Here is a 24545-nt window from a genome sequence, read left to right on the forward strand (position 1 = left end):
CGCCCGGCCCCCGCTACTGGAAGCGCGTCAATCGTGCGCCGGAAGGGGCGGGGGCGCGGCGGCCGCGTGCGGGTGGGCGGGCGGAAGTGGCGGCTGCCGCGCGTAGGAGCTTCCGGCGGGAGCGGGCAGCAGCGGGAGGGAGCGAGCGAGCGCGTAACGGGAGCGGCGGCGGGAGGGACCGTGGAGAGCCGCAACCATGGTGAGCCGGGCGCCGGGGCGGGCCTGGGGAGGGGGGTCGGGTCGGGTCCATCCCGGCGCCCGGTGTAACGGCGGTCTCTTGCAGACGGTGGGGAAGAGCAGCAAGATGCTGCAGCACATCGACTACCGCATGCGGTGCATCCTGCAGGACGGCCGCGTCTTCATCGGCACTTTCAAGGCCTTCGACAAGCACATGAACCTCATCCTCTGCGACTGCGACGAGTTCCGCAAGATCAAGTGAGCGGCGCGGCGGGGGCACCGGGCCGTGCTCCCCTCCTCCCCGCCCCAGCCCCGCTCCCTGGCTGCCTGGCCCCGGGGCCGCCTGCCCACCCGGAGCGGAGAGCCGGCCCAGCATCTGGGCAGCGGCTGCTGCCGGCTTCGGCAGAAACAAGCGATAGTTTTAAGTCTCGTTTGTCAGATCCCCAAAGTGCCATGGTTCAGGGACATTTTGTTTCAGTTCTTTCCTAATAATACATTGTTGACATCACGTAAAGGGCTGTTTTGACCTTTATGTGATGCCAGCGTAGCCACTGTAACAGTTAATCATCATGGGGAAGACGCCACAGAGACAATACGCATCTTGTCTTTAGTATTCTCTCTGCACTTAAGTTGAGGCACACAAAAATGTGGTTTTTACAGTAGGTTCTCCCCTCTGGCATACACTTGTCATATATTGTATAACAAATTCAAAGAGCAGTATTGATTGTTTATTTTTTTCCTATGCCTTGCACTGTTTTCTTTCTCTTTCACTAGACCTAAAAATTCAAAACAGCCAGAGCGGGAGGAGAAACGAGTCCTTGGTCTTGTTTTGCTGCGAGGAGAAAACCTGGTGTCCATGACAGTTGAAGGACCACCTCCAAAAGATGTAAGGAGAATGGGCACAGAACTAAGGAGAAGGGGAAGGGACATCTGATAAATTTGCTTCCTTGCAGGGGAACACTACTGCGGTATTGTCCTAGACTTCCAGATGCTGTTGTGACTAGGTCCAATGAATTTCACTGCAGGAAATTCTAATCCCGTTGCGGGCTGGGACGTTAATTGGACAGAGGAGGGCCGTGGGCATCCCTAGGGTCTGAGGGCTTCTGTTTTGATCTGTCTTTCTTTTGGGGGGGTCCGTTTTCAGACTGGAATTGCCCGGGTACCTCTTGCTGGAGCTGCTGGAGGACCTGGAGTTGGGAGAGCGGCAGGAAGGGGAGTTCCGGCTGGTGCCCCCATGCCCCAGGCTCCAGCGGGATTAGCTGGCCCTGTCAGAGGAGTGGGAGGACCGTCCCAACAGGTGAGTGGCTACGACCCATTAAAAAAGAGTTGTCTGGTATATTCTGGGGTGGCTTTTAATTCTTGATGTGATGTGAGAAATTCGCGGAGTGGAAGAACTGTAATTTTAGTTTCTGTTACCAGGGAGTTTGAGCCTAGCGAAGCTTTTCTGGTACTAGATCCCCCTAGGAACTCAGATGTGATGGAAGAGGAGGCTTGAAAAGTGCAGCTTCTTGCATAGAATTCAAGTGGTATCTGTTGAATTGTATTGTAAGTTTGTAGTAGCGTGTAATACATGAAGAAGAGGCTGGTGTAATTTTCTGAAGGGATAATAATTTAAATCTTGCTTATTTTTAATTTATTAATGTAAAGTAGATGATGTGCCATTTCTGTGAGCCTGTTTATTTTGTTTACAGGTGATGACACCTCAGGGTCGTGGCACAGTTGCAGCTGCTGCCGCAGCAGCCACTGCGAGCATAGCAGGAGCCCCGACTCAGTACACACCAGGGCGCGGGGGTCCTCCCCCACCCATGAGCAGAGGAGCACCTCCTCCAGGTAGGAATTACTCTGTAGCTAGAGTGGGGCAGCAAGGAGCTCATGTTATGTGTCAAAATTGGCGATAAAGGGGTTTTTGTCTGAGTCTGATGAAGATCTGATGTTGTGGAAGGTTATTCCGATATCCAACTCGTGCCTTGACTATTCAGCTGGATTGACGTGCTTGTTCTTTCTCTGGCATAAGGAATGATGGGACCCCCCCCAGGCATGAGACCACCCATGGGCCCACCAATGGGGATGCCGCCTGGCCGAGGTGCGCCTATGGGAATGCCCCCACCGGGCATGAGACCACCACCCCCAGGAATGAGAGGTGAGCAGAGGTTATCTTCTTACAGCCCAGAAGCTGTAAGAAGCCGTAACATAACTAAAATGTTTGAAGGGTGCTATGTTTCAATGCCTCCCTAGCTATGCTAGTGGTCAGTAAATGCATCTGTGTCAAAAACTGGGTCCTGAGGCCACTTAGAGCATGGTGAAAAGGCCTGGTTTGGCCCTGCTTCCTCATTCCTCTTCAATGTTCAACTCTTGCCTTTATTCCCAGGACCCCCTCCACCCGGAATGCGTCCACCAAGGCCATGATACTCTATAACGTACCTTTGACCTGTGAGAAGATTGATCAAGAGAGTACACCGAGCAGTAGCACCTGTCAGAACTTTGTTATGTATAATTTATGTTTACTGCTTGTAAAATTTGCCCTTTTTAATAAAGCTGAAAAACCCACTGCTTTGAGTCAGTGTTGCACCAGTCTGTTTCAGGAGTTCAGCCATCACTGTTTACTCTATCGCACTTCAGTCACCCCAGAAAGAGAGCAGGTTTGAAGCAAAAAGATCAATTTGTATTGACAGCTCTGAACTTAACAGTTGGTCTGTACCACTTAGGTCTATATTAGTCTGTGCTCCTTACAGGAATCAATTTCACCAATTTTAGAAATAGGCTCTAAACCAGAGAACTCCTTTTCAGCCATATTAATTGAGATCGCAGAAGCGTACGAACAAAGCAGTAAGTGTTCTCCAGTTTTTGCCCTACAGGCGACTTACATGAACTAAAACTCTGACAGAAAGATGTAACGTATCCCAGCTCTCAATTGCCCTAGGTAGCCTATAAAACAGAGCAAACTTTTTAGAAAAAAAGTAATCTTTTATTGCATGGGCTGATGAAGATGTTTTCACACAGGGTCTTCAACCAGGTCTTAACGAGCACCCCAAAGCTATTCCAGAACTTGAAGAAAAACTTCAATTTTACTGAAGTTGTCTCCTTGCAGTACAAAGAAATCCAGACCCTGGGGAGAGCATGCCTGAAATGCATGCATTGTCCAAGCTACCCCCCTTTGGTAACTGCTAACAGTTCTTACTTTCTTTTGTACCTGAAAGAGAAGATATCTGAAATTAATTACACCAGTCCAACTCTCAGCACTAAGGAACAGCACTGAGCATTTTCTAGTAGCCTTGGAACGTGCTATTAAAGCAGTATCCTTGATTGCCCCCAGCATCAGACCTGCAGTAGGAGGGTAAGCTACTGCAGAACCAACAAACCTTTTATCAGGGACCTTTAAAAAAATCACAAGATGAGGAAAAAGAAAGCAGGAAAAAACCCCCACCAACTTGAATGAGAAGGTAAAGGGAGCTATACCTGGACTTGGATTTGAAGTTTCCTCCTTTCCTACGTTGGGCCACACCCAAGCGTTTTCGGTCTTCAAATGATGGGCTTTTAAAGAGAGAGGGAAGGGGGGAGGTAAGACAAAACCACTGAAGTATATCAACAGCACAGGTACTTCTTGCAAGAATCCCTTCTCTGCTCTGCCCACCTTTTCCCCCAATATCAGTCGAGGTATCCCCAAGAAAGTCCAGAGGTGCAAAAAAAATCCCACCTACGAAAGTCTGGACTCGTACTACTGCTAAGACATTACCCAGCACGGTACTGCTTCAGCGCCTTCCTGCTCGTGTTGGTAAGCTCTTCGTCAAACACAGACTGTTTTTTCTTCCGCTTGGGACCTAGCACAGAGATAAGAGTCAGAACGTCTGTAAAGAGAAAGCCATAGCATCATCTTGTTTATTACAGCCCGTAGCCTTGACCACAACAATTAGCCAAACCATCAGGAAAGGCAGTGACTCCTCCCTGCAAACACACAGCCCAGCCATTCCTCTATACAAATTAGTTTAGTTTACCTATTTGTTAGAAAGCGCCTGACAAAAGATAAGTCAGCTGTAAAACAAAAGTCTCCACCTGCTGGTGCTGCTGCTGGTTCCTCTTCTGGCAAGGCTCTGGCTCGTTTTGCTCGGCGATTCCTTTTTGCCAGCCGCTCAGCATACATTTGAGATTTCAAGATTTCAAACTGTGACCTCTCCTCTGGCTGAAAGGTGTTAAAATGCAAGTTTACAGTGACATGAGGTTTTGCTAAGGGAAAACTAAAATAGTCCACCGAGGGTCCCCTTTGTTTGTGAACGTACTCACCGTCATTTGGACTTTTTTCTGTTGGTCCTGCATAAATTTCTTCCTTTTCTTTTTGCCTCTTAATGCTAGGTCAAACTCCTGCAGGGCTTTAGCCACTGGAGAGACAAAGAAAAACATCGATTAAAGAACCTCTTAAAGTACAGACCAAAGTCCAGTTGCAGCTATGGAATTTAACATGGCAGCAGTGTCACAACTCACATTTTTCTTTCTTCCTCTCTTCACGGGTCTGGAACCAGCTCCGCTCCAAGCCCTCACTCGCAGTCTCTTGTTTTCCTGCCTCCAGCTGCTTCTTTGCCCTATTGATCTGAGATAATTCAGGCAAGAAGTAAGCTCATGGTGGCTAAAAAAATCTCTCTTTCTTCCCTTTCTAAAGCAGGTAGGTTAAGTACATTAGGGTAACCTCCTTACGCACTATATCTACCCCAGATCCTAAAAAAACTAAGGTAAAAAAAAAAAAATCCTAAAAAAACCCTTACCTGGGCCTCTGACTGCTGCATCTCACGTTCCTCACGCTCCAAGCACAGAACCGCATAGACATCTTTTTCTAGATTCTCAATCTTCTCCCGAAATTTTAGTATGACATCTGAAAACGATACAGTGTGAACATCAGAAGCAGCTCATGTAAAGTCCATCTTGTTTTTCCGCACCTGTTTTAGTGTCCCTCTGTACCATGATATTCCCTGCCTACTGCTCTCCTGCTTTTTACCTCCGTGAAGCACATACCTTGGGGGAGAATTCTGGCTTTCACTGGTGTTTTGGCAGTTTTCACAATATCCTTCAGCATCTTGCGCTCTTCCTCCCCCACAAGTGAAACTGAACGACCAGCCCTGCCTGCTCTTGCTGTCCGACCCACCCGATGCACATAGTGTTTGGTGGTGTTGGGCATGGTAAAATTGATTACCTGTAACAGAAACAGTGTTAGTAGGGAAACAATTTTAAAGGACTGATTAAAAAGCTCAGTACTGCAAATACTCACCGTTTTAACACCTTCGATATCAAGTCCACGTGCAGCCACATCTGTAGCTACCAGAATATCAATCTGCTCATCCTTGAAGCGCCTAAGCAGAGATAGCAAGTGCATTAGCAATGAATACAGCAATCCCTTTCTGCCCTAAAACTTCTAACTCTTAACTTTTTTTTCCTATGATTGCCAACGAAGCCTGCTAATACCTGAGTGCTTCCAGCCGCTGTGCCTGAGAGAGGTTCCCATGAAGCTCCCCAACCCGCAGACCCATCAGCCCCAGCAGGATGTGCATACGGTGAGCCTGTTTCTTGGTCTGGGTGAAAAGCATCACATGATCTGGGAAGGTTCGTGTCAGTAGAGCTGAAAGAAAAAAAAAAAAAGTCCTCTCAGGAGCCTGCTTCATAGTCACCTACCAGTTCCAGCTTGTCTTTGCTCATCACTAACCTGATACAATGGCCTCACGGTCCCCCTCTCGGTTGGGTCTGATCCGGATAAATTCCTGACGCAGGAAAGGGGCAACATCTGTGTTGCTGTTCACAAAAATTCGGACAGGATTTTTCAAGGAAACAGAAGCCAAATCTTTCACCTACCAAAGCAGGTTAAGAAAAAAGAAGGCCACATAATCTGTCAAAAGACTAGACAAACTTCCATTCAGCTTTCTGCCTCCATAAGCTTCTCAGCAGCCTGTCTTACCTCCTCTGTCATTGTGGCAGAGAAAAGCATTGTCTGACGGTGGTGGGAGCACAACCTGATTATTTCCTTCATCTGTTCCTCAAAGTATTCATCCAGCATCCTACACAGGAAAAAGAGCAAGGTAAAGCAGCTTCATCTGGTTCTAGCTAAGAAACGTTACTTCAGGCAGGGCAACAAAGACTGCCCTATAGCCCGGGAAAGCAGAAAACTACCACCTCATTTTTCACCGCTGTCCTGCTTAGCCTACCTGTCCGCTTCATCCAATATCAGCACCTCGACACTGCTCAGGTGGAAAGAAGGGCAGTTGTGGAGATGATCAATCAGTCGCCCAGGAGTGGCGATAAGAATGTCTGGCCCAGAGCGCAGAGCTGCTTCCTGAGTCTTCACATCTAGGCCACCTGAAAGAGAGCAAACACGGACTGCTGACTCCCTGAGCAGGCTGCAGCAGAGTACACAGATTCAAATTGCCTGAGGAACGGGAAACAACTCAGATTAATACCATGTTCGCAATCAGACCCCACCTCTTCTTTCTCAGAAACCAACAAACAAAAAGTACGGCATGGTATTGGAAAGTGAGATTTTAAACCATAGCACACCTGCCTTCAATAACCATACAGCCTCCAGTTTTATTACAATTTCCAGTTCTGTACAGCAGTTTACAGCAAGCTGTACAGTTCACAGAAGCAACTTAATACTCACCTACAGCAAGGCAAGTTGTGACGCTGCTGAACTGCGCCAGCTGTTTTGTGACAGAGTGCACCTGAATACCCAGTTCTCGTGTTGGCACTAGAACCAACACCCGTGTTATTGGAGCCTGACGAGGTTTGTAAATCAGGCGCTCAAGGACAGGCAAGATGAAGGCAGCTGTTTTACCTAAAGAAGAAAATTAAGAATTACCACTTATTCTGAATAGCTAATTCTCCGTGTTTTCCGTGCCCTGCTCAATCCCTACCTGTCCCAGTAGCAGCACAGGCACAAATATCCTTCCCCAGAAGACCCACCGGGATACAAGCCTTCTGAATTGGGGTTGGTTGCTTGAAGCCAAGAGCCGTGATTGCCTACAAAGGAGACAGAGCAATTAAACTCCGTCTCTGTTACAGCCACAACTGCAGTACTGCATCCAGTGCTGGCCTCACGCATACAAGAGACATGAATGCACTGGAAAGAGCCCAGCAAAGGGCCACAAAGATTATGAAGGGACTGGAGCACCTCCCATATGAGGAAAGGCTGACAGAGCTGGGACTGTTTACCCTCGAGAAGACTTGGAGAGGATTTTGAAGGGAGGGTGAAAAGAGGACAAAGCCAAGCTCTTTTCAGTGGCACCCTGTGACAGGAGCAGAGGCAATGGCCACAAACTGAAACACAGGAGGCTCCCTCTGAACACCAGGAAACACTTTTTCACTGCAAAGGTGGCTGAGCACTGTCACAGGTTGCCCAGAGAGGCTGTGGAGTCTCCATCCTTGGAGACAGTCAAAAGCCATCTGGACATGGTCCTGGGCAACCTGCTCTAGATGGCCCTGCTTGAGCAGGGGGTTGGACAAGGTCACCTCCAGAGGTCCCTTCCAACCTCAGCCATTCTATGATTCTGTGACAAGTCTCACTCAATATAGTGTTGACATATTGCAAATCAAAGAATGGCTTCCATTATTTGGGAATAACAGCTCCTAAAGAACTCTCACACTAGCTTCCATGTAATTTCTTTTCCAGAGGCTGCAAAGAGAAAAGGAATTTACTAGTTCAGATTGGTGGAGGGCAGGCTGTACAATATTCTTCAGAGTAACATATGTAATAACTAAACTAGGAAATACCTTTAGCAAAGGTCGTGAAAGATTCATGTCCTGGAATGACAAGTTATCATCATATTGAGAGGCATCTTCAAAAAAGCTCTCTGCTTCCTAGAAACAGCAACGATAACAAAACTGGAACAACACAGGCAGCAACACAAAATGTTATCAAAAGGCTCTGGGCTGGTTTTGAGCTACAGTTTGCTAACCAACGTCAAATTCCTCCAGAAGAAATGCTGGGGAATAACAAAGTGTCACTTACCTTTTCTCCCTTTTTTGATCTCTTCCGTTCCTTCACTTTCACCGTATCTACAGAGAAAAAGAAATGGGACAAGAATTAACAAGCACAGCCAAACACAGAACAAGATACAGTGACTACCTTCATCTCATACTTTTTGCTCTGAATGAGTTATTGAAGGAGAAACCTCAGAAACAAGTACTGGCATGCAATGGAGTAAAATGCCAAGCAAATGTCCTTCCTCAGGGACAAGTTCAATTAAAGCACTACATTACCATTCAAAATAAACTTGACCAAAATCAGAAGGAATGTTGTAGAAGGAAGATAACAAAAAATAAGAGGTTCTTGCCCACTCCCAGCAAGGCTTCACTACGGAATTTTCTCTGGTGAGCCAACAGTCTGTAAGATTCTTGCTCCTGACCGTCTGTCGTGATTCAGGCCCAGGCTGCAACTAGGACCACGCAGCCGTTTACTTACTGCTCTCCCCCAGTAGGACAGGGAGAAGAGGGAGAAAAAGGAAAACAACCTCATGGGTTGAGATAAAGACAGTGTAATAGAGCAGTAACGGAAGAGAAAATAATAATAATAATGATGATAAAAGAATACACAAAATGAGTGATGCAATACAATTTCTCACCACCCGGTGATGATTGCCCAGCCCATACTGAGCAGCAAGTGCAGACTTCTGCCCCACCGGCTAGCCCCTACTTCTATACTGAGCATGACATTTATGGTATGGGATATTCCTTTGCCCACCTTGTCCTGTCTGTGCTCCCTCTCAGCTTCTATGGGAAGCTGAAAAAGTCCTTGACTTAATATAAGCATTATTTAGCAACAACTAAAACAATATGGGTTACCAACATTGTTCTCACACTAAATCCAAAGCCCAGCAGCTACTAGAAAAAAAATTAACCCTATTCCAGCCGAAATCAGGAGGCCGTCTCTCTATGTACTGCTGATACCTGCTTTTGTGAAGATAGTTTCATCATCCAGTGAACACTGAGACTCCACATCTTCTTCTTCTTCATCCCTACTGAAATCCTCACACTCTGTCTTCTTGGTCTTATTATCCTCAGTCTCTGCATCTCCATCTTTCGCTTTTGCTTGTTTAGCTTCTCTTTCCTAGGAAAAGATTTTTTAAAAGTTTTTTTAAAAAAGATAAAAAAGAAGCTTCAATCCTTTGTGACCTTTTGTTTGTTGTTATTATAAGCTCATTCACATATATACGGTTTTGCATAACCTTAAGCATTAACAATTCCGCATTCTTATGAGTTCAGCTACGCATCAGGTTGATGATCAGAGGGCTGGAGCACCTCTCCTATGAAGACAGGCTGAGAGCTGGGGGGGTTCAGCCTGGAGAAGAGATGGCTCCAGGGAGACCTTAGGGCCCCTTCCAGTACCTAAAGAGGCTCCAGAAAAGCTGGGGAGGGACTCTGGATCAGGGAGTTGAGCCATAGGATGAGGAGTGACGGTTTTAAACTTAAGGAGGGTAGATTTAGATCAGATATCAGGAAGAAATTCTTTACTGTGAGGGTGGTGAGGTACTGGCCCAGGTTGCCCAGAGAAGCTGTGGCTGCCCCATCCCTGGAGGGGTTCAAGGCCAGGCTGGACGGGGCTTGGAGCAACCTGGTCTGGTGGGAGGTGTCCCTGCCCAGGGCAGGGGGGCTGGAACTACGTGATCTTTAAGGTTCCTTCCAACCCAAACCATTCGATGTGTGGCTGCACATCGCGTTGAGGTGCTGAGCCACGGTTTGAGCTCTGCAGCTCAGGGCACTTTCAGAGCTGTGCCGCAGCAGGGAACGCAGCAGAAGCCCAAAACCCACGCCGGGATTTTCAGCAACGGGAGAGAAAGGCTCTGACCTGGAACTTCCTTTTCTGTCTCACTTTCTCAATCTTCTCATCAAGCGTCGTGGCCGCTCTCTAGGCAGGAGATCAGGGCAGAGGAGCGGTGAGGAGCCCGGCGGGGCGGCCCCAGGCCCCGCACCCGCTCCCGGCCCCAGGCCTCACCTTGCCGCGGAGCTGGCGCAGCGCCGCCGCCCAGGCGCCTTCCCCGCCGGCCTCCGCCTCGCCGAAGACGAAAGAGGCGCTGAAGTCCCCTCCGGCCGAGCCCCGCCGCCTGGGGCCCGGCGCCCGGCGCGGCTCCTGTGGTAACGGCAATGAGCAACGATCGCCGAACGGTCCGATCGGACCGGCCCAGACCGCGGCCCGATCCGCCCCAGCCCCCACCCCCGGCCTAGACAACAGATCCTGCCCGGCCCCACCTCCTCATCCTCGGAGCCCCCGGACTCGGGGTCCTCGGGACCCGCGTCCCCCTCCGCGATGGTGCCCACCAGGCCCAGGCCCTGCAGCATGGCCGCCCTCCCTCACGGAACGGCCCGAGCCCGCGGCCGCGCGTGCGCCCGGCCGGCCCGGCCCCGCGCCGGGGGCCGGAGCAACGGCTGGTCCCGCCCTTGGGCGGAAAGGAAACCGAAAGCAACGGCGCTGGGCGGGGACGACGGGACTAGGGGAAAGGAGCAGTGTCGGGGGCGCTGTCCGCCGGGGACGACCGGTACTGGGGGACGGTGGGGTGTGCTGCCCGTCGGGAGCGGGGAAGGGTGAGGAGGGGCTGCCCGCCAGGGACGGTACCGGGGCGAGGGGCGGGGGTTGCTGCCCGCCGGGGCCGGGAGACGGCCGGTAGCAGGGAAAGGAGGGTGGGGGTTGCTGCCCGCTGGGGCCGGGAGTGGGCCGGTATCTGGGGAAAGCGGATCGGGGATTTTTGGCCGCCGGGAGCGGGCCGGTACCGGGGCGGGGGTGGGGGTTGCTGCCCGCCGGAGCCGTTACCGGGGACGGGGGATCGGGAGTTACTGCGAGCCGGGGCCGGGAGCGAGCCGGTACCGGGGGAAAGCGGATCAGGGGTTGCTGCCCGCCGGGAGCGGGGCGGTACCGGGGAAGGGGAGCCGGGGGCCGGCGGGGCCGCTTATGGGCCGGTACGGCGGAGGGCTGGGGCCGGGCGGGGGCAGGAGGGGGCCGATACCGGAGGAGGGCGGTGGGCGGCGGCGGGGCGGGCCTTACGGGGAACTGGAAAGCGAAACTTTCGGCGGTGGCGGGGCAGTACCGGCCGGTCTCGAGACGTGCGGGAGCGCGGCACACCCGAGCACGACGGCGGCTGTGTCGCGGTGCAGGAGCCCCGGGGAGCCCCGACGCCCCAGTGAGGAGTCGCCGGGCCGAGCGATGGAGGGAGCCGGGCAGGAGCCGTGTGGGCGGCAGCCCCGAGCTGGAGCCGGGAGAGGTGAGGGTCGGCCGGGGAAGGCTGGGCAGAAGGTCTGGGGGATGGGGCTGGTACAGGGGGATCCGCTCCTTCCCTGCCTCTGTACAGTGACATTTCCTCTCAAGCCTAAATTCCAGCATTTACGTATTTGCCCCCGGAGTCTGGTTGGGGCATGATGTGCTGCAATAATCTCTTTGCTGGCTGTGTGTGACGGCATTCAGCACTTCCCTAAGTATTCTGTTGAGAACATGATAAAGGCTATATGATCTATGCTTTCTGCTACTCTGAGCGGTCGGACTTTGTCCAGAAGGTCTGCATTTTAACTATACTATATACAGTCAAAGTCAGCTGCTGCCTTTGTCATTATTTCAGTGACAGCTAACTCCCGAGGAAATCCTGCCCTGTGTGGGAAACTTCACCTCTGTCCTTTCTTATTTCTGCTTTCTGTTCTGTGGAAAAGGGTTTCATTTTTTTAGTGTCTTCATGGCTTAACAGCTTAAGTGAACCCTAGGCACGGCACTCTTTTTAGCAGTTAGAAAAAGGGGTATGAAGGAAACACCAATTTGAAAGGCTGGGTGCAAATATAATCGTGGTTTTCTAATTTGATTCCGAATGTCCAAACCATGCTGACTATCAGGCCAAAATGCTCATGCGTTTGTGTTGGAAGGCAGGTTAATGTGGTTGATTTATAATTAAGGAGTGTCTTATTTTATTTATTTTTTTTCTTAAGGGCACACAGATCACTGGGATACTGGCTTTATGCGAAGAGGCAGAAACAGAATAAATAATGTTTCAGGTCAGACAGCTCAGTTAGGGGAAAGCCCCCAAGCGAGTAATTATACTCTTTTACCTCAGCAAAGAGAAGAGAGATTTGGTGGTACGACTTGGAGGGTTCCTCAGTCAAACAAGAATAAACCAAGAAACCAAGGTGGACTGGCCAACAGTGGAGCCACAGGACACTGGAATGAACAGGAAAATGAAGGAAGGAGAATGAGGTATCAAGGTGGACAAGCACACGAGAGGGCCAGAGGACCCTGGAATGCACAAGATGAGGGTAGGGGAAGGAGGTATCAAGATGGACAAGCACAAGAAAGGGCCAGAGGACCCTGGAATGAGCAACAAAATGAGGGTAGGGGAAGGAGGTATCAAGATGGACAAGCACATGAGAGGGCCAGAGGACCCTGGAATGCGCAAGAAGACGAGGGTAGGGGAAGGAGGTATCAAGATGGACAAGCACAAGAAAGGGCCAGAGGACCCTGGAATGAGCAACAAAATGAGGGTAGGAGAAGGAGTTATCAAGGTGGAGAAGCCCAGGAAGGAGCTAGAGGACTGAGGAACGAGCAGAAAAATGAAGATAGGGGAAGGAGGATGCAGCCTCGGGAGAATCCTCATTCCTACCAGAACCCTATGCCAGGTCGTGCCCAGGTCAGTGAGCAGCCCCAGCAAGGCAAAAGGATTGGCTATAAATTCCTAGAAAGTCTCCTCCAGAAAGACCCTTCAGAAGTTGTCATCACACTTGCTTCCAGTTTGGGTTTGAAGGAACTTCTTTCCCAAACGGCTATGAAACCAAATTTCCTTCAGCTCGTTTGCCAGGTGCTTCAAAAAGCATGCAGTTCCCGAATGGACAGACAGAGTGTCCAACAGCTGCTTGGAGTGGTGAAGGAGTCCAACTTTCTCAAGGTCTGTCTGCCACAGTATGTGTCTGACATGATAACAGAAGCAGTCCCTGCTGTACGTCATCAGTACCCTGTGCATATTAGCAACATCATTTCACTTCTTCAGGACCTAATCAGTATTTTCCCAGCCAGCTCTGTGCAGAAAATCTCTGTTCTCTTGACAGTCTTGCCAGCATCCATAAATGCCCTGAGAGCTTCTGGTGTGGACATCCCAGAAGAAACAGAGAAGAATCTAAATAAAGTCCAGATGCTCGTGCAGCATCTACAGGAGAAGAGACGTGAAGGCACGTTAAGGGCTGATAACTATACTCTTATGCAGCCTCAGACTGATGGTCAAGAAGAAACCTATCGTACAATGACAATATATCCCACATATAATGAGGTACATCGTGATGAGAAACCCTTTCTACGTCCCAATATTGTTTCTGGAAGATATGAGAGCACCAGCATTTATCTTGACACCCATTTCCGGCTTCTGAGAGAAGACTTTGTAAGGCCTTTAAGAGAAGGTATCTTGGAGCTTTTGCAGAGCTTTGAGGACAAAGGCTTGAGAAAAAAAAAATTTGATGATATCAGGATCTACTTTGACACACGGATTATTACCCCTGTCTGTTCCCCAACTGGTATTGTTTACAAGGTCCAGTTTGACATAAAACCATTGAAGTTTGTACGATGGCAGAATTCCAAACGGTTGCTATATGGATCCCTGATCTGCATGTCCAAAGATCACTTTGAAACATGCCTTTTTGCCACTGTTTCTAATCGTGATAATGCAGATCTTGCACATGGGATTGTGCAGCTATGTTTTAATGCACAGAGCCAGGCACTGCTGGCAGAGGTTCAACCCTCAGACTCCTTCCTCATGGTAGAGACAACTGCCTACTTTGAGGCCTATCGGCATGTGTTAGAAGGGTTACAGGAAATCCAGGAAGAAGATATCCCCTTCCAGAAGTACATCGTTGAATGTGATGCACAGGTGGACAAGCCAACATATCTGACAATGGATACTGCCTACAACTTTGCACCCTTGATGGAAGATCCCCCGTCAGATGAAGAGACCAACCCTGATCGTTTGAGAAGGCAAAGTGTCCATGTTCTAGATCCCATGAAGTGGCCTTCAATGGAAGCCTTGAGATTAGATGAGTCTCAGATGCAGGCATTGAGTCTTGCACTTACCAAGGAGCTGGCTATTATCCAAGGACCTCCTGGGACTGGTGAGAAATATTTGCTTTAAGTTCCTGTCATTTAAGTTCATTGAGTTCTCCTGGATTCCCCATTTAGGGAAATTAACTTCAGAAAAAGCCACCTGTACTGTCTCCATATCTTTAGTCTCATGCCTGATTGATGCTTGAGTAGCCCAGTTAGCATGAGCTGTGGAGAAGAGCTTTAAGTATCCTGATACCCGTATCTGATCTGATCATTGCCAACCTAGTTGCAAGTAGACACCAACTGCACTATTGGCTCCACTTGTGTATCGGGGTGAAAATATTTTCAACCATCTTTGATAACATGATACCTCTTGCTGTGCAAGAGCCCTATTTGTCTTCGTAGCATGTTAGAACACTGTGAGTGTTCAGCCATGATCCTCTGGGTGAAAAAAGCATTACAAAATTAACTGTAATTGTTTTGAATGGTACCTGAACTCAATAAGCACCACTGCTTGAATTCTGCTAGTGTGCAGATGTTTCCTGTGCAGCCAAATGTCACGTGTGAAGTTGCTATTAGAGTGGGATGGGGAAAGCAGTGGCAGAGGAAACCCTGGGTTCAGGTCCAGCATATTAACCAAAGACAACATTCTTGCAGAGTATGGCCTTGCTCAACTACAGGCCAGAAAGACAGTGTCATGCTTCTTCATTTACATTTTGTAAACTAGTTACCTCTGGGGTCAGCTCTCTTGGCACAGGTCAGATTTGCAGCCTAGAAGGAAGTCTTGTATCTGTTTTTGATGATTGCTGTTTTTCAAGGCAGCCCTTAGAGGGTGGATTACCCTTGTCTGATTCTGAGCTTGTTTTGCAGGGAAGACTTATGTGGGTTTGAAGATTGTTCAGGCTCTCTTGACTAATAATCATGCGTGGCAAAGCACCGTCCAGAAGTCTCCTATCCTTATAGTTTGCTACACTAACCATGCACTGGATCAGTTCTTAGAAGGTAAGAGTACCTGGCAAGTATGATGGATAGAAATTACAGTGTAACTCTTACTCTGCCCATCTTGTGGGGTGAGGATCTGCCCTTTTGGCTTTTTCTAGTGACTCTAGCCGCATTGATACACAGTAAGAAAACTTCACTCAGACCAATCCAGGGCAGCACTTGTAGACAAAGGGTGTTCTCCCTACCCCTTGTTCTACTACAGAAACAGAACTTGCCTCTTTAGTACTAATATTTCTTTTTCATTCCCAGGAATATACACATTCCAAAAACAAGGGATGGTGCGTGTTGGGGGCAGAAGTAGCAGTGAGGTCCTGAAGCAATTCACCTTGAGGGAGCTGAGGAAGAAGTGTGGATTCCGATACAACTTGCCAATGCATCTCCGCAGAGCCTACGTGAACGTATGTGCAGAGTTCACCGGAGATGGTGGGACTGGGTTGCTTGTGCATTGGAGGAGCTAACTGAACTAAACTTCCTCCACACCTGTTCTTTCACCTTGTCTTACACTGAAATCAGCCTCTTAATTCTTCCGTCTGTTTTCACTTTATCAGTTTCTTGTCCTGCAGTTTCTGAACTTTGCTTCTCTGAGTATGATGATGCCTCTCTTCTCTTTGTTATGAGTAGATAACCAATGAGATGAAGCAGGCTGAGCAGGAGCTCCATGAAGGAGCGAAGCTCTTGGAGTGCACAACATATGGAGTTCTGCATGAGCGCCACTTGGAATCATGCATTGCACCCCAGCACTGGGACAGTCTGATGAATGGTCTGGTAAGAGAGGTCCCTTTCTTCTCAGTCAAGCAGATCCAATGTATACTTACTACCCTTTCTGCTAATGAGTCTGAGGTTCCCCAAGCACACTTTTTTTCTGCTAAAAAAGGACTGAACAGCAAGCTGTACAAGTAACAATAGTCTAGACCAGGCGGGGCAGGCAGGGGCTTTAAATTTTACTTCTTTAAACTGCAGAGATTCTAAGTAATCTTTATCAGCATAAAAGTACAAGTGCCCAAATGAAAGCCTCCTAAATGGAAGGCGAGGAGGGATGCTCTCTCTGAAGATCTGAGGCTGCTCAGACTTTCTGTCTCTGGAGGTCTCTTGGGGATTTGTCCTAGTTATCTGCTGCTGCGAGGTGCTGCTTTGGCCTCATCTGAAGACTCTGAAGTGCAATAGGACTGTCTGATTTGACTTTTCTTATATTAGGATGACGATGAGTTTTACTACAGTGCTTCACAACACTCGATGATGCTGGAGTGGCTGGGCCTTGGTGTAACTGTCTTCACCCAGAGTGCTGCAGAGAATATAGGGGCTGAGAATCCAGGTAAAAAAAACCCAAACCAACGAACCAGACATTTGCCCCCCACCCCCAATCCTCTACAGGTGTGTTTGCCTAAGCAGTACTTATGTGCCAGAAGAGAGACACTGCTACTTAACAGACACTGAAAGATGCAGGGTACTGTAAGGTAGTGGAAAGAAGATTAACACTAATTTCCATGTAGCGATCTGATTGCTGTGCTGTGATTCTGCTAGAGTGGCTGTGGCTTACTGCATGTGACTGGTGACTCTCACAGGTGGTCAGCAGGAGAGAGAGGAGGAGTGGGAAGGTGAAGCAGAAGAGGAGCTTTTGGAGATCCCAGAGGAAGCTGACCTGATTCAAGCTGACAGAGTGATTGAGGATGAAGAAGCAGCAAAGCCTCAGGGAAGGAAGGAGGAAGAGCACAGAGCTGTTGATGAACTAGCCAGCATGATATTGGCTATGAAGCTGGAGAATGAGGAACGAGGAACAGCCCAACCACAACAGAATACTACGCAGTGGGAGGTAATTGTGTGCACTAGCATGCTCTGGCTCTGCTTGACCGTGTAAAGAGTAACGCGGGGATGCTAATAAAGAAGAATCTTTGTGCTGTAACTGCCTATTGGGGAGTGCTTTTTTCTGCAGGTAACTTCTGGCCAGAGGAAGAGAATGAAACACAAGATGAAGGTTGAGCTCCGTAAACTGAGTGCAATGACAGAGTTAGAGGCCAAAGCTATTCAGAATGTGTGGCAGCTGGACCTGAGCTCCCGCTGGAGGCTTTACAGGTGACAAAGCTATTTTGCAGGGTCTCTCAGGCAAATGTTTCCTTTGACTATTCCAGTTTGCAAACTCTTTCTGTCAAGCCATGGTGTTTCTGTCTGTATCGATTCAGCTCCTTATTGGAACATGCTTGGTCTGCTTCCCTGTATTGTTTGGACAGTGCTGTCATCTCCACTGTGTGTATTTGGGACTAAGTACAGATGCTAATAATCTCTTGCCCAAAAGACACAAAGGAAGTTTTGAAATGAATCCACTCAGAACTTGTGGATCACTATCCTGTTCCCCTTGCTGTGTGTGATAATGGCACTTTCTTCTCAGGCTTTGGCTGCAGACCTACCAGGGCTTTATTCGACAGAGGATTCTGCAGCATGAACGGCAGTATCAGGCGGCAGCAGAAAGACTGACAGAACTGAGGCTGCAGGAAGACCTCTGCATTCTCAAGGAGGCCCAAGTTGTGGGGATGACAACTACAGGTGCACAACAGTTGGGAAGCAAACCAGTATTGCACTGGATCTAGTAATGGTTAAAGGACCTTGTTGCCAAAAGATCGGTATCATGTGCTGCTTGACAGCCTGGGTTAGGCTTCCTGTTAGTCTGCAGCCTTCTTAATCTCTGACTCCATTTGGAAATGTGGCTATTTTGCGAGTTGTCAAGTAACTGCGTGAGCAGTTTCTGTGCATTCTTGCACTGCCTCCATCCTGAACCGCATTCTTCTAATAGAAATGCTCCACTTCTTGTGCCCAGGTAAAGCACAGCTAATATCTGCACTGCTACCCCCACATCACCTTCTGGTGATGGTAGTCTAAAGGTCACCGTAATACGACCCTTTGGAAAGACAATTTTAGGTTTATTTATGTGTGTTGATCAATATATTGAGTAGGCATCTTATGTCTGAAGAGAGGGTTGGGAAAGGGCCAAGGCAGGCACAAGATTATAATCCCCATCCGCCTTCCTTAATAACTCTTCATGCAGAAGCCATTCTTGGTATGGTGCTGTTTTAAAGTTTAAAAAGCTGAGTCTTGAAATGGGGAATCTTGGGCACAACCTCAGTCTCTTCTGGGACATGGCCTACTCCCCTGCCTGAAAACTCTTGTCATACTGCCTGCGTGTAATCATTCTGCTAAGGTTTACCTTCTCTCCTTGTTCAGGTGCTGCCAAATACCGTCAGATCTTGCAAAAAGTAGAACCGCGAATTGTCATTGTTGAAGAGGCAGCAGAGGTCCTTGAGGCTCACACCATTACTACCCTGAGTAAAGCTTGCCAGCATCTCATCCTCATTGGAGATCACCAGCAGGTAACATCCGTGACTAATGCCTCTAAGTGTTGTGCAGATGAACTAGAACCTTTTGACCAAACACCATATGTGAAACAGGGGCCAAGACTTACTGCTCCCCAGCCTCCACAGATAGCACAGGTCCTGTCTCCTGTAGTTTTGGAGCAGAGCTCCGGTGGAACTTGTCTTTCAGTGTGATACAATTTTACATGTACTTGTATCCACTTCAGTTGTGACTGTATTTAACTTTGATAATTTAGCACTTCTGCAAGAATCCAGCCTTCCTATGGGGGACCAGTGTCAGAAAAGGACGAGTGAAAAAATCTTACTAACACACAGGAAAAGTGCTAAAACATGAACCTCCTATCCCTTCTCTTTCAGCTGCAGCCTAGTGCAAACGTTTATGACCTGGCCAAGAACTTCAATCTGGAAGTGTCTCTCTTTGAACGGCTGGTGAAAGTCAATTTCCCCTTTGTCCGTCTGAAATACCAAGTGAGGAAGAGCTATAAAGAAATTCCATTGCATTTGCATTTAGGTTGTTTTAAGTTTGTGGTACACTTAAGTATACATTTCTACTCTCAGAGCAGCCTAAAAGAAAAGAATGTGCTATTAAATTCCCAAAAAGAATGGTAAGAGCTGTCAAGCTGCCACAGTGTACCGGTATATTTCCAGTTACTCAGTGATGTTGTCCACAGCACTGTGGTTCCCATATGTTTTAGTGCAATGAACGTGGCTTATTGCAGCATCTGAAACTTCCAGAACTCTGGAGACTGACAGCACAAGTCTTCTCAGGCAGCTTCCCGCTAAATTGCTTTAATCATCTGTCTTGGTGCCTGGAGAAGTTAATTCTACTTCCATCAGACCTGTATTCAAACCACCTTATGTAGTGGTTAGGGTCAGGTGCTGGCCTTTGTTATCTAGAACAGTGTTCTTAAATTTGCACTGAGACCAGTGTTATTACAACAACCTTCCCAAATTATTTTCTTGAAGATACTCTGCTACTACTCCCCCTGTAATTGCTGGTGGTGGCAGCGATGGGGCACGGGAGGATGGGGAGTGGGGAGGTGCTCCCTTCTTGACTCTTTCTGGGAAAGCATACTTGTCTGGTATTCAGCCACAGTCTGTACAGTGGAACAAGAGAAATTGACAAAGAAATATGGTGCTTCTTCCTCAAGACTGATACAGCTGCTTTGTGTTTCAGCACCGCATGCGACCTGAAATTGCCCAGCTTCTCACTCCTCATATATACCAGGAGCTGGAGAACCACCCCTCTGTCCTGAAGTATGAGAACATAAAAGTGAGTTTTTGGCAATCTAAGCAATTGGTTTTGTCCCCTGTTACTGGCTAAAATGAGTTTCTCTAAAATGTAGTGTTCAAGGATTTCAAATTCTTGATTGAGAATCGAGATCAAGTTCAGTTATTGAAAATCATAGCTGAATCAAGGAAATGTGTGATATAGATTTAGGTAAGTAATTAGGTAAGTAATGCCAGAGTTGTTCTGGCATTAGCAATGGTGGACACTGGAAATGGATCCAGTACTGATGACTTTAAAAGAACAGTGAAAAATGGACCAGAAGACCTGTAGGAGACTGAAAGCTATGAGGAAGCTTTAAATGAGAGACTTAAAGCATAACATGTGAAACTCCAACGTAAGATAGATGACTTGATTACTGGAATGCTCCTTCCTTGGGTCCTCTGGGCATTTGACCAATACACAACATCTGCAAACAAGATCTATTCAGCCTAAAAATAGAAAGCATTCACTTACCGGCTAACACACACAATAAACAGCTAGAATTTAATAAGTTATAAGCATTTGTATGCTTGCCACACTGTAAGACACTTGGAGAGTCTCTGCTGTAGTTGGGCAGGTACCAGTCAGAAGAAGCATCAGCCTCTGCTTCTTCCTTAACGTTACTGAGCTTCTGCCTTAACACTAACTCCCTGTTTTCTGATTTGTATTTCCCCACCCTAATTAGGATTTCATATCTTTCCACGTTGGTGCTTTTGTTGCATCTTTGAACTATTAACAATCCTATCTCTGTCTGTAAATTTTACCTTTCTTACCTTGCATAGCCCCGTTCTGCAGACTTGCTCACAGCTGTCTGTCACAACTGAACTATTTCCCCAGAAGTCTGAGCCAAGGTTACAGTGCTGAGCTGTATCAGAGCTAGGCTTTGGATCTCTGGAACATGAGCGACTGAATACCCTGGGAGAAAGAGTTGCAGGTAGTTACAGAAAGAGGATTACAGTAGCTTAGCCTATGTAAATCTCTCTTCATGAAAAGACAGTACTAATTAATTAAAAGCTCTTTAACTGCGTGAGGAAAGCATACTGAAAACTATAGCAGAATGCTGAAGCCAGATGAGAAAACTGATAACTGAAGACGATTTAATTACTAGAATAACCTGTCTGTGAAAGTGGCAGGCCCTTGAAATCCAGATCAAGTATTTTGTAGAAGATGCTTTAGTTAAACAAATAAAAAAGTAAACAAAAAAACCCCAAAACCAAACAAAACTCAACCAATCAAAAAAATAACCAACAACAAAAACCACACAACCACTTAGGAGACCACAAAATTTTACCCCATTTCTCCTATGGGAAGCTACTCTGGAGAATCTTATGGTTCCATCTGGCCTTAAAACCTCAAGATACCAAAAGGCACCAAAACTGAATCTTCCCATCTAGTACAGTAACCAACATAGGTGATCACTGAATTAAACTGTACAGCAGTGGGCACTATGGACACCTTGGAGAACGAGAGATCTGTGTTTGATCTACAAAAACTGTTCTTTGCTGATCAAAAGAGTCTCTGGGGTTTGGCACGCAGCCCAAGAATTTCTTATGGGTAGAAGAATTCCAGTTAATAGGCAAAAAATAAAGATCCCCACTAACTCAAGGCAAATGGCATCTTTGAACAGGTAAGCAGACAACTCTATGCCCCTTGAGCTGGTGAGTGACCACTGGAGTCCCTAGAGTTCCTGCTTTTCCTGGTGGAAAAGCAATTGTCCTTCCTCTCTGTTTTTACTGTAGTAACAGAGAAGGCATGTTTTTTTGCTAGACGGTTTTAGGCAAGTGCTAAGCCCCGTGCACTGGTAACTTACTATCTTTCTCCCACATGGCCAAAATGAGACAGTGTTCACACCACAAACATGAAATGGAACTATGATGCTTTGAGAAATGTTACTAGCACCTTACCTTCCTTTTCTATAACCTTAAAAGATACAGTAGAAACAACTCTGAAAATATAGGGAATAAAACCATCCACAGAACTGATTTCATATTAGGATACTGAAATAATACTAATAAGCTGAAATGTGATTAATAAGCTTAAATTCCTATCTGATGAATATGCTACGGAAATCTAAGAGGAAATCACCTAATGTAGTCTTCTCCTTAAGAGTCATTTTCTAATTGGGAACATGGAAACAGGCTGCAGTGAAGGAAGCTAGAATTCTGACATTCCTTTCTTTTGTTTCAGGGTGTCTTATCTAACCTCTACTTTGTGGAACATGACTCTCCTGAGCAAGAGATCCAGGAAGGGAAAAGCCACCAGAACCCACACGAGGCCCAGTTTGTAGTGGAACTGTGCAAATACTTCTTGTGTCAGGATTATCTACCTTCTCAGATCACCATTCTCACTACTTATACTGGACAGCTTTTCTGTCTGCGTAAGCTCATGCCAGCCAAGACCTTTGCAGGTGTGAAGGTTCACGTAGTAGATAAGTACCAGGGGGAGGAGAATGATATTATTCTGCTGTCACTTGTGCGGAGCAACAAGGAGGAGAGAACTGGATTCTTACAGATCTCCAATCGGATCTGTGTAGCATTATCCAGAGCTAAGAAAGGGCTGTATTGTATTGGAAATATGAGAATGCTTGGCAAGGTTCCTCTCTGGAGCAAGATCATTCACACCCTTCGGGAGAAAGGTCACATTGGCCGCTCACTGATGCTTTGCTGTCAAAACCACCCTGAAACCAAGACCCTGGTATCTACAGCAGCAGACTTCAGCAAAGTCCCAGAAGGAGGCTGTAGTCGTCCCTGTGAATTTAGGTTAAGTTGCGGACACGTTTGCACAAGGGCATGTCACCCATATGACACTCAGCACAAGGAGTATCAGTGCCTGAAGCCTTGTCAAAAGGTGCTTTGTGCCAATGGGCACCGCTGTCCACGGTCGTGTTACGAGCCCTGTGGACCATGCACGGTGAGAGTAGAGAAAACTATTTCTAAGTGTGGCCATCTGCAGATGGTGCCATGCTCTACTCCGGAGAGTGAGTTTCTTTGCCAAGAACCTTGTCAGAAAAAGCTGGACTGTGGACACACGTGCAACAAATTCTGTGGGCAGAAATGCACTCAGTGGTGTCCTGAACTGGTTACGGTCACACTGAAATGTGGCCACAACCAGCAAGTTAAATGCTGGGTCACTGAGGAGATGAAACATGAGAAGCCTGTGGAATGTAAGACAAAGTGTTCTGTCATGCTGCAGTGTGGTCATGCATGCTCGGGTTCCTGTCATGCCTGCTTTGAAGGAAGATTTCATCAGCAATGTAGCAGCCCCTGCAAGCGCTTATTGGTCTGCTCCCACAAGTGCCAGCAGCCTTGTACTGCAGAATGCCCTCCCTGCCAGCGGGAATGTGAGAACCACTGTATCCACAGTAGGTGTAAAAAGAAATGTGGAGAGAGCTGTTTTCCATGTGCTGAGCCATGCGAGTGGCAGTGCCAGCACTACCAGTGTACCAATCTTTGCTCTGAACCATGCAATAGGCCTCGCTGCAATGCACCATGTGCTAAGCTTCTCAGCTGTGGTCATCCTTGTATTGGATTGTGCGGAGAGCCCTGCCCAAAGAAGTGCCTTGTTTGTGACCGTGAGGAACTCACCCAGATCTTTTTTGGCTTTGAGGAAGACCCAGACATTCGATTTGTGCAGCTTGAAGACTGTGGCCATGTCTTTGAGTCCCAAGGCCTTGACCATTATATGGATGAAGATGATGGTGTCATCAAGCTGAAGGTGTGCCCTATCTGTCAGACACCTGTCAGAAAGAGTCTGAGATATGGCACCATTGTGAAAAGGCGGCTGGAGGAGATAGAAAAGGTGAAAGAGAAAATCCAAGGCCCAGCCCAGGAAATTGAATCTAACAGACAAAGGCTGCAGGTGGCACTGACAGGGAGTGCTGTTCTGCAGAAGAATCTACCCCTTAAGTATCTCATGCTAGAAGATAAACTTAAAGCTTCTGATCTCTCCACAAAGAGTATTGGACTAATTGAGAACCAGCTTAATCTATACAACCACATAGCGGACCTAACCAACTCTATGAGCAAAATCAATGCAAATGAGAGAAAAGGGCTGAGAAAGCGGCTGGATGAAGTCCAGGAGTGGCTGGATAAGCCGCGTCTCAGTTTCACAGACCAGGAGCTCTCTGACCTGCAAGCCGAGCTCCAGAGACTGACCTATCTGCTGAACCTCTTGGCAAGGTGCGAGGGGGCAAGTGGGATGATCACCCCAGCACTTGCAGCAGAGATCACCAGCATGCGTCAGATCCTGGAAGGGACGAAGAAGTTCACGGAGCAGGATGAAGCTGCGGTGAAGGCAGAGCTGGAGAGGGTCTGCGCCGCCCTGCCTCTGTCGGGGCTGGGCATCTCCGAAGCCGAAAGGGTGCAAATTGTCAGTGCCGTGGGCTGTCCCCGCGGCCACTGGTTCAAGTGCAAAAACGGGCACATCTACGTGATCGGGGAGTGCGGGGGGGCGATGGAGAGGAGCCGGTGCCCCGAGTGCCATGAGGTGATCGGGGGCACCAACCACGCGCTGGACAGTACCAACAGCCTGGCCCCCGAGATGGACGGGGCCACCCATCCCGCCTGGTCTGAGACCGCCAACAACCTCCTCAACTTCGAGGAGCTCCGCCAGCTGCAGTAGCGGGCCCTTTCCCTACCCCTCTATCTAATAAAGTCTATCGCGGCGCTATCGTGGCTCTCGTCTGTCAGCCTTACCCCTCTATCTAATA

The 24545-nt window shown here is 48.0% G+C and overlaps 3 protein-coding genes across 7 annotated transcripts; 2 read left to right on the forward strand and 1 right to left on the reverse strand.

Moving 5' to 3' along the window:
* Window positions 1-39: 39 nt before the first annotated feature.
* SNRPB (small nuclear ribonucleoprotein polypeptides B and B1) lies at window positions 40-2724 on the forward strand. The gene is made up of 7 exons (XM_054218515.1): window positions 40-199; window positions 284-435; window positions 952-1063; window positions 1322-1474; window positions 1869-2007; window positions 2192-2317; window positions 2546-2724. The coding sequence occupies exons 1-7, from the start codon at window positions 197-199 to the stop codon at window positions 2581-2583; spliced, it is 723 nt and encodes a 240-aa protein (XP_054074490.1). The 5' UTR covers window positions 40-196; the 3' UTR covers window positions 2584-2724.
* A 396-nt stretch (window positions 2725-3120) lies between these two features.
* DDX27 (DEAD-box helicase 27) lies at window positions 3121-10553 on the reverse strand. Of its 2 annotated transcripts, none has more exons than XR_008469016.1 (21): window positions 10396-10553; window positions 10142-10276; window positions 9995-10054; window positions 9097-9256; window positions 8159-8205; window positions 7921-8007; window positions 7065-7170; window positions 6812-6985; window positions 6360-6510; window positions 6113-6212; window positions 5864-6005; window positions 5626-5779; window positions 5432-5513; window positions 5179-5356; window positions 4932-5038; window positions 4654-4759; window positions 4456-4550; window positions 4228-4354; window positions 3809-3995; window positions 3634-3708; window positions 3121-3367 (listed from the first exon to the last, which is right to left on the reverse strand). XR_008469016.1 is itself a non-coding variant. In XM_054218506.1 (21 exons), the coding sequence occupies exons 1-21, from the start codon at window positions 10483-10485 to the stop codon at window positions 3352-3354; spliced, it is 2277 nt and encodes a 758-aa protein (XP_054074481.1). In that variant the 5' UTR covers window positions 10486-10553; the 3' UTR covers window positions 3121-3351. The 2 variants fall into 2 exon arrangements, 1 of the variants encoding a protein (XP_054074481.1); XM_054218506.1 differs by having other exon boundaries at window positions 3911-3995.
* ZNFX1 (zinc finger NFX1-type containing 1) lies at window positions 10437-24505 on the forward strand. 4 transcript variants are annotated; one of them, XM_054218503.1, is made up of 14 exons: window positions 10437-10728; window positions 11296-11402; window positions 12112-14271; window positions 15074-15205; window positions 15455-15603; window positions 15827-15970; window positions 16400-16517; window positions 16768-17015; window positions 17136-17275; window positions 17589-17743; window positions 18419-18564; window positions 18925-19035; window positions 19745-19840; window positions 22025-24505. In XM_054218503.1, the coding sequence occupies exons 1-14, from the start codon at window positions 10454-10456 to the stop codon at window positions 24455-24457; spliced, it is 6414 nt and encodes a 2137-aa protein (XP_054074478.1). In that variant the 5' UTR covers window positions 10437-10453; the 3' UTR covers window positions 24458-24505. The 4 variants fall into 4 exon arrangements, with proteins under 4 accessions (XP_054074478.1, XP_054074476.1, XP_054074480.1 ...); XM_054218501.1 differs by having other exon boundaries at window positions 10437-10682; window positions 11226-11402; XM_054218505.1 differs by having other exon boundaries at window positions 10578-10682.
* The last annotated feature ends 40 nt before the right edge of the window (window positions 24506-24545 follow it).

Source organism: Rissa tridactyla, chromosome 12, assembly GCF_028500815.1.
Source record: "Rissa tridactyla isolate bRisTri1 chromosome 12, bRisTri1.patW.cur.20221130, whole genome shotgun sequence".
NCBI lineage: Eukaryota > Metazoa > Chordata > Aves > Charadriiformes > Laridae > Rissa > Rissa tridactyla.

Excerpts from the sequence above, each read along its gene's own strand:
- ZNFX1 (XM_054218501.1), top strand. The coding sequence starts at position 10,454 with ATGGTGCCCACCAGGCCCAGGCCCTGCAGCATGGCCGCCCTCCCTCAC. Across the intron at positions 14,272-15,073 it reads CCAAGGACCTCCTGGGACTG|GGAAGACTTATGTGGGTTTG; the intron begins GTGAGAAATATT and ends CTTGTTTTGCAG. Across the intron at positions 17,016-17,135 it reads AGAATACTACGCAGTGGGAG|GTAACTTCTGGCCAGAGGAA; the intron begins GTAATTGTGTGC and ends TTTTTTCTGCAG.
- SNRPB (XM_054218515.1), top strand. Across the intron at positions 1,064-1,321 it reads AAGGACCACCTCCAAAAGAT|ACTGGAATTGCCCGGGTACC; the intron begins GTAAGGAGAATG and ends GTCCGTTTTCAG. Across the intron at positions 2,318-2,545 it reads ACCACCCCCAGGAATGAGAG|GACCCCCTCCACCCGGAATG; the intron begins GTGAGCAGAGGT and ends CTTTATTCCCAG.
- DDX27 (XM_054218506.1), bottom strand. The coding sequence starts at position 10,485 with ATGCTGCAGGGCCTGGGCCTGGTGGGCACCATCGCGGAGGGGGACGCG. Across the intron at positions 8,008-8,158 it reads GATCAAAAAAGGGAGAAAAG|GAAGCAGAGAGCTTTTTTGA; the intron begins GTAAGTGACACT and ends TGCTGTTTCTAG. Across the intron at positions 3,996-4,227 it reads ACCAGCAGCAGCACCAGCAG|GTCCCAAGCGGAAGAAAAAA; the intron begins GTGGAGACTTTT and ends TCTCTGTGCTAG.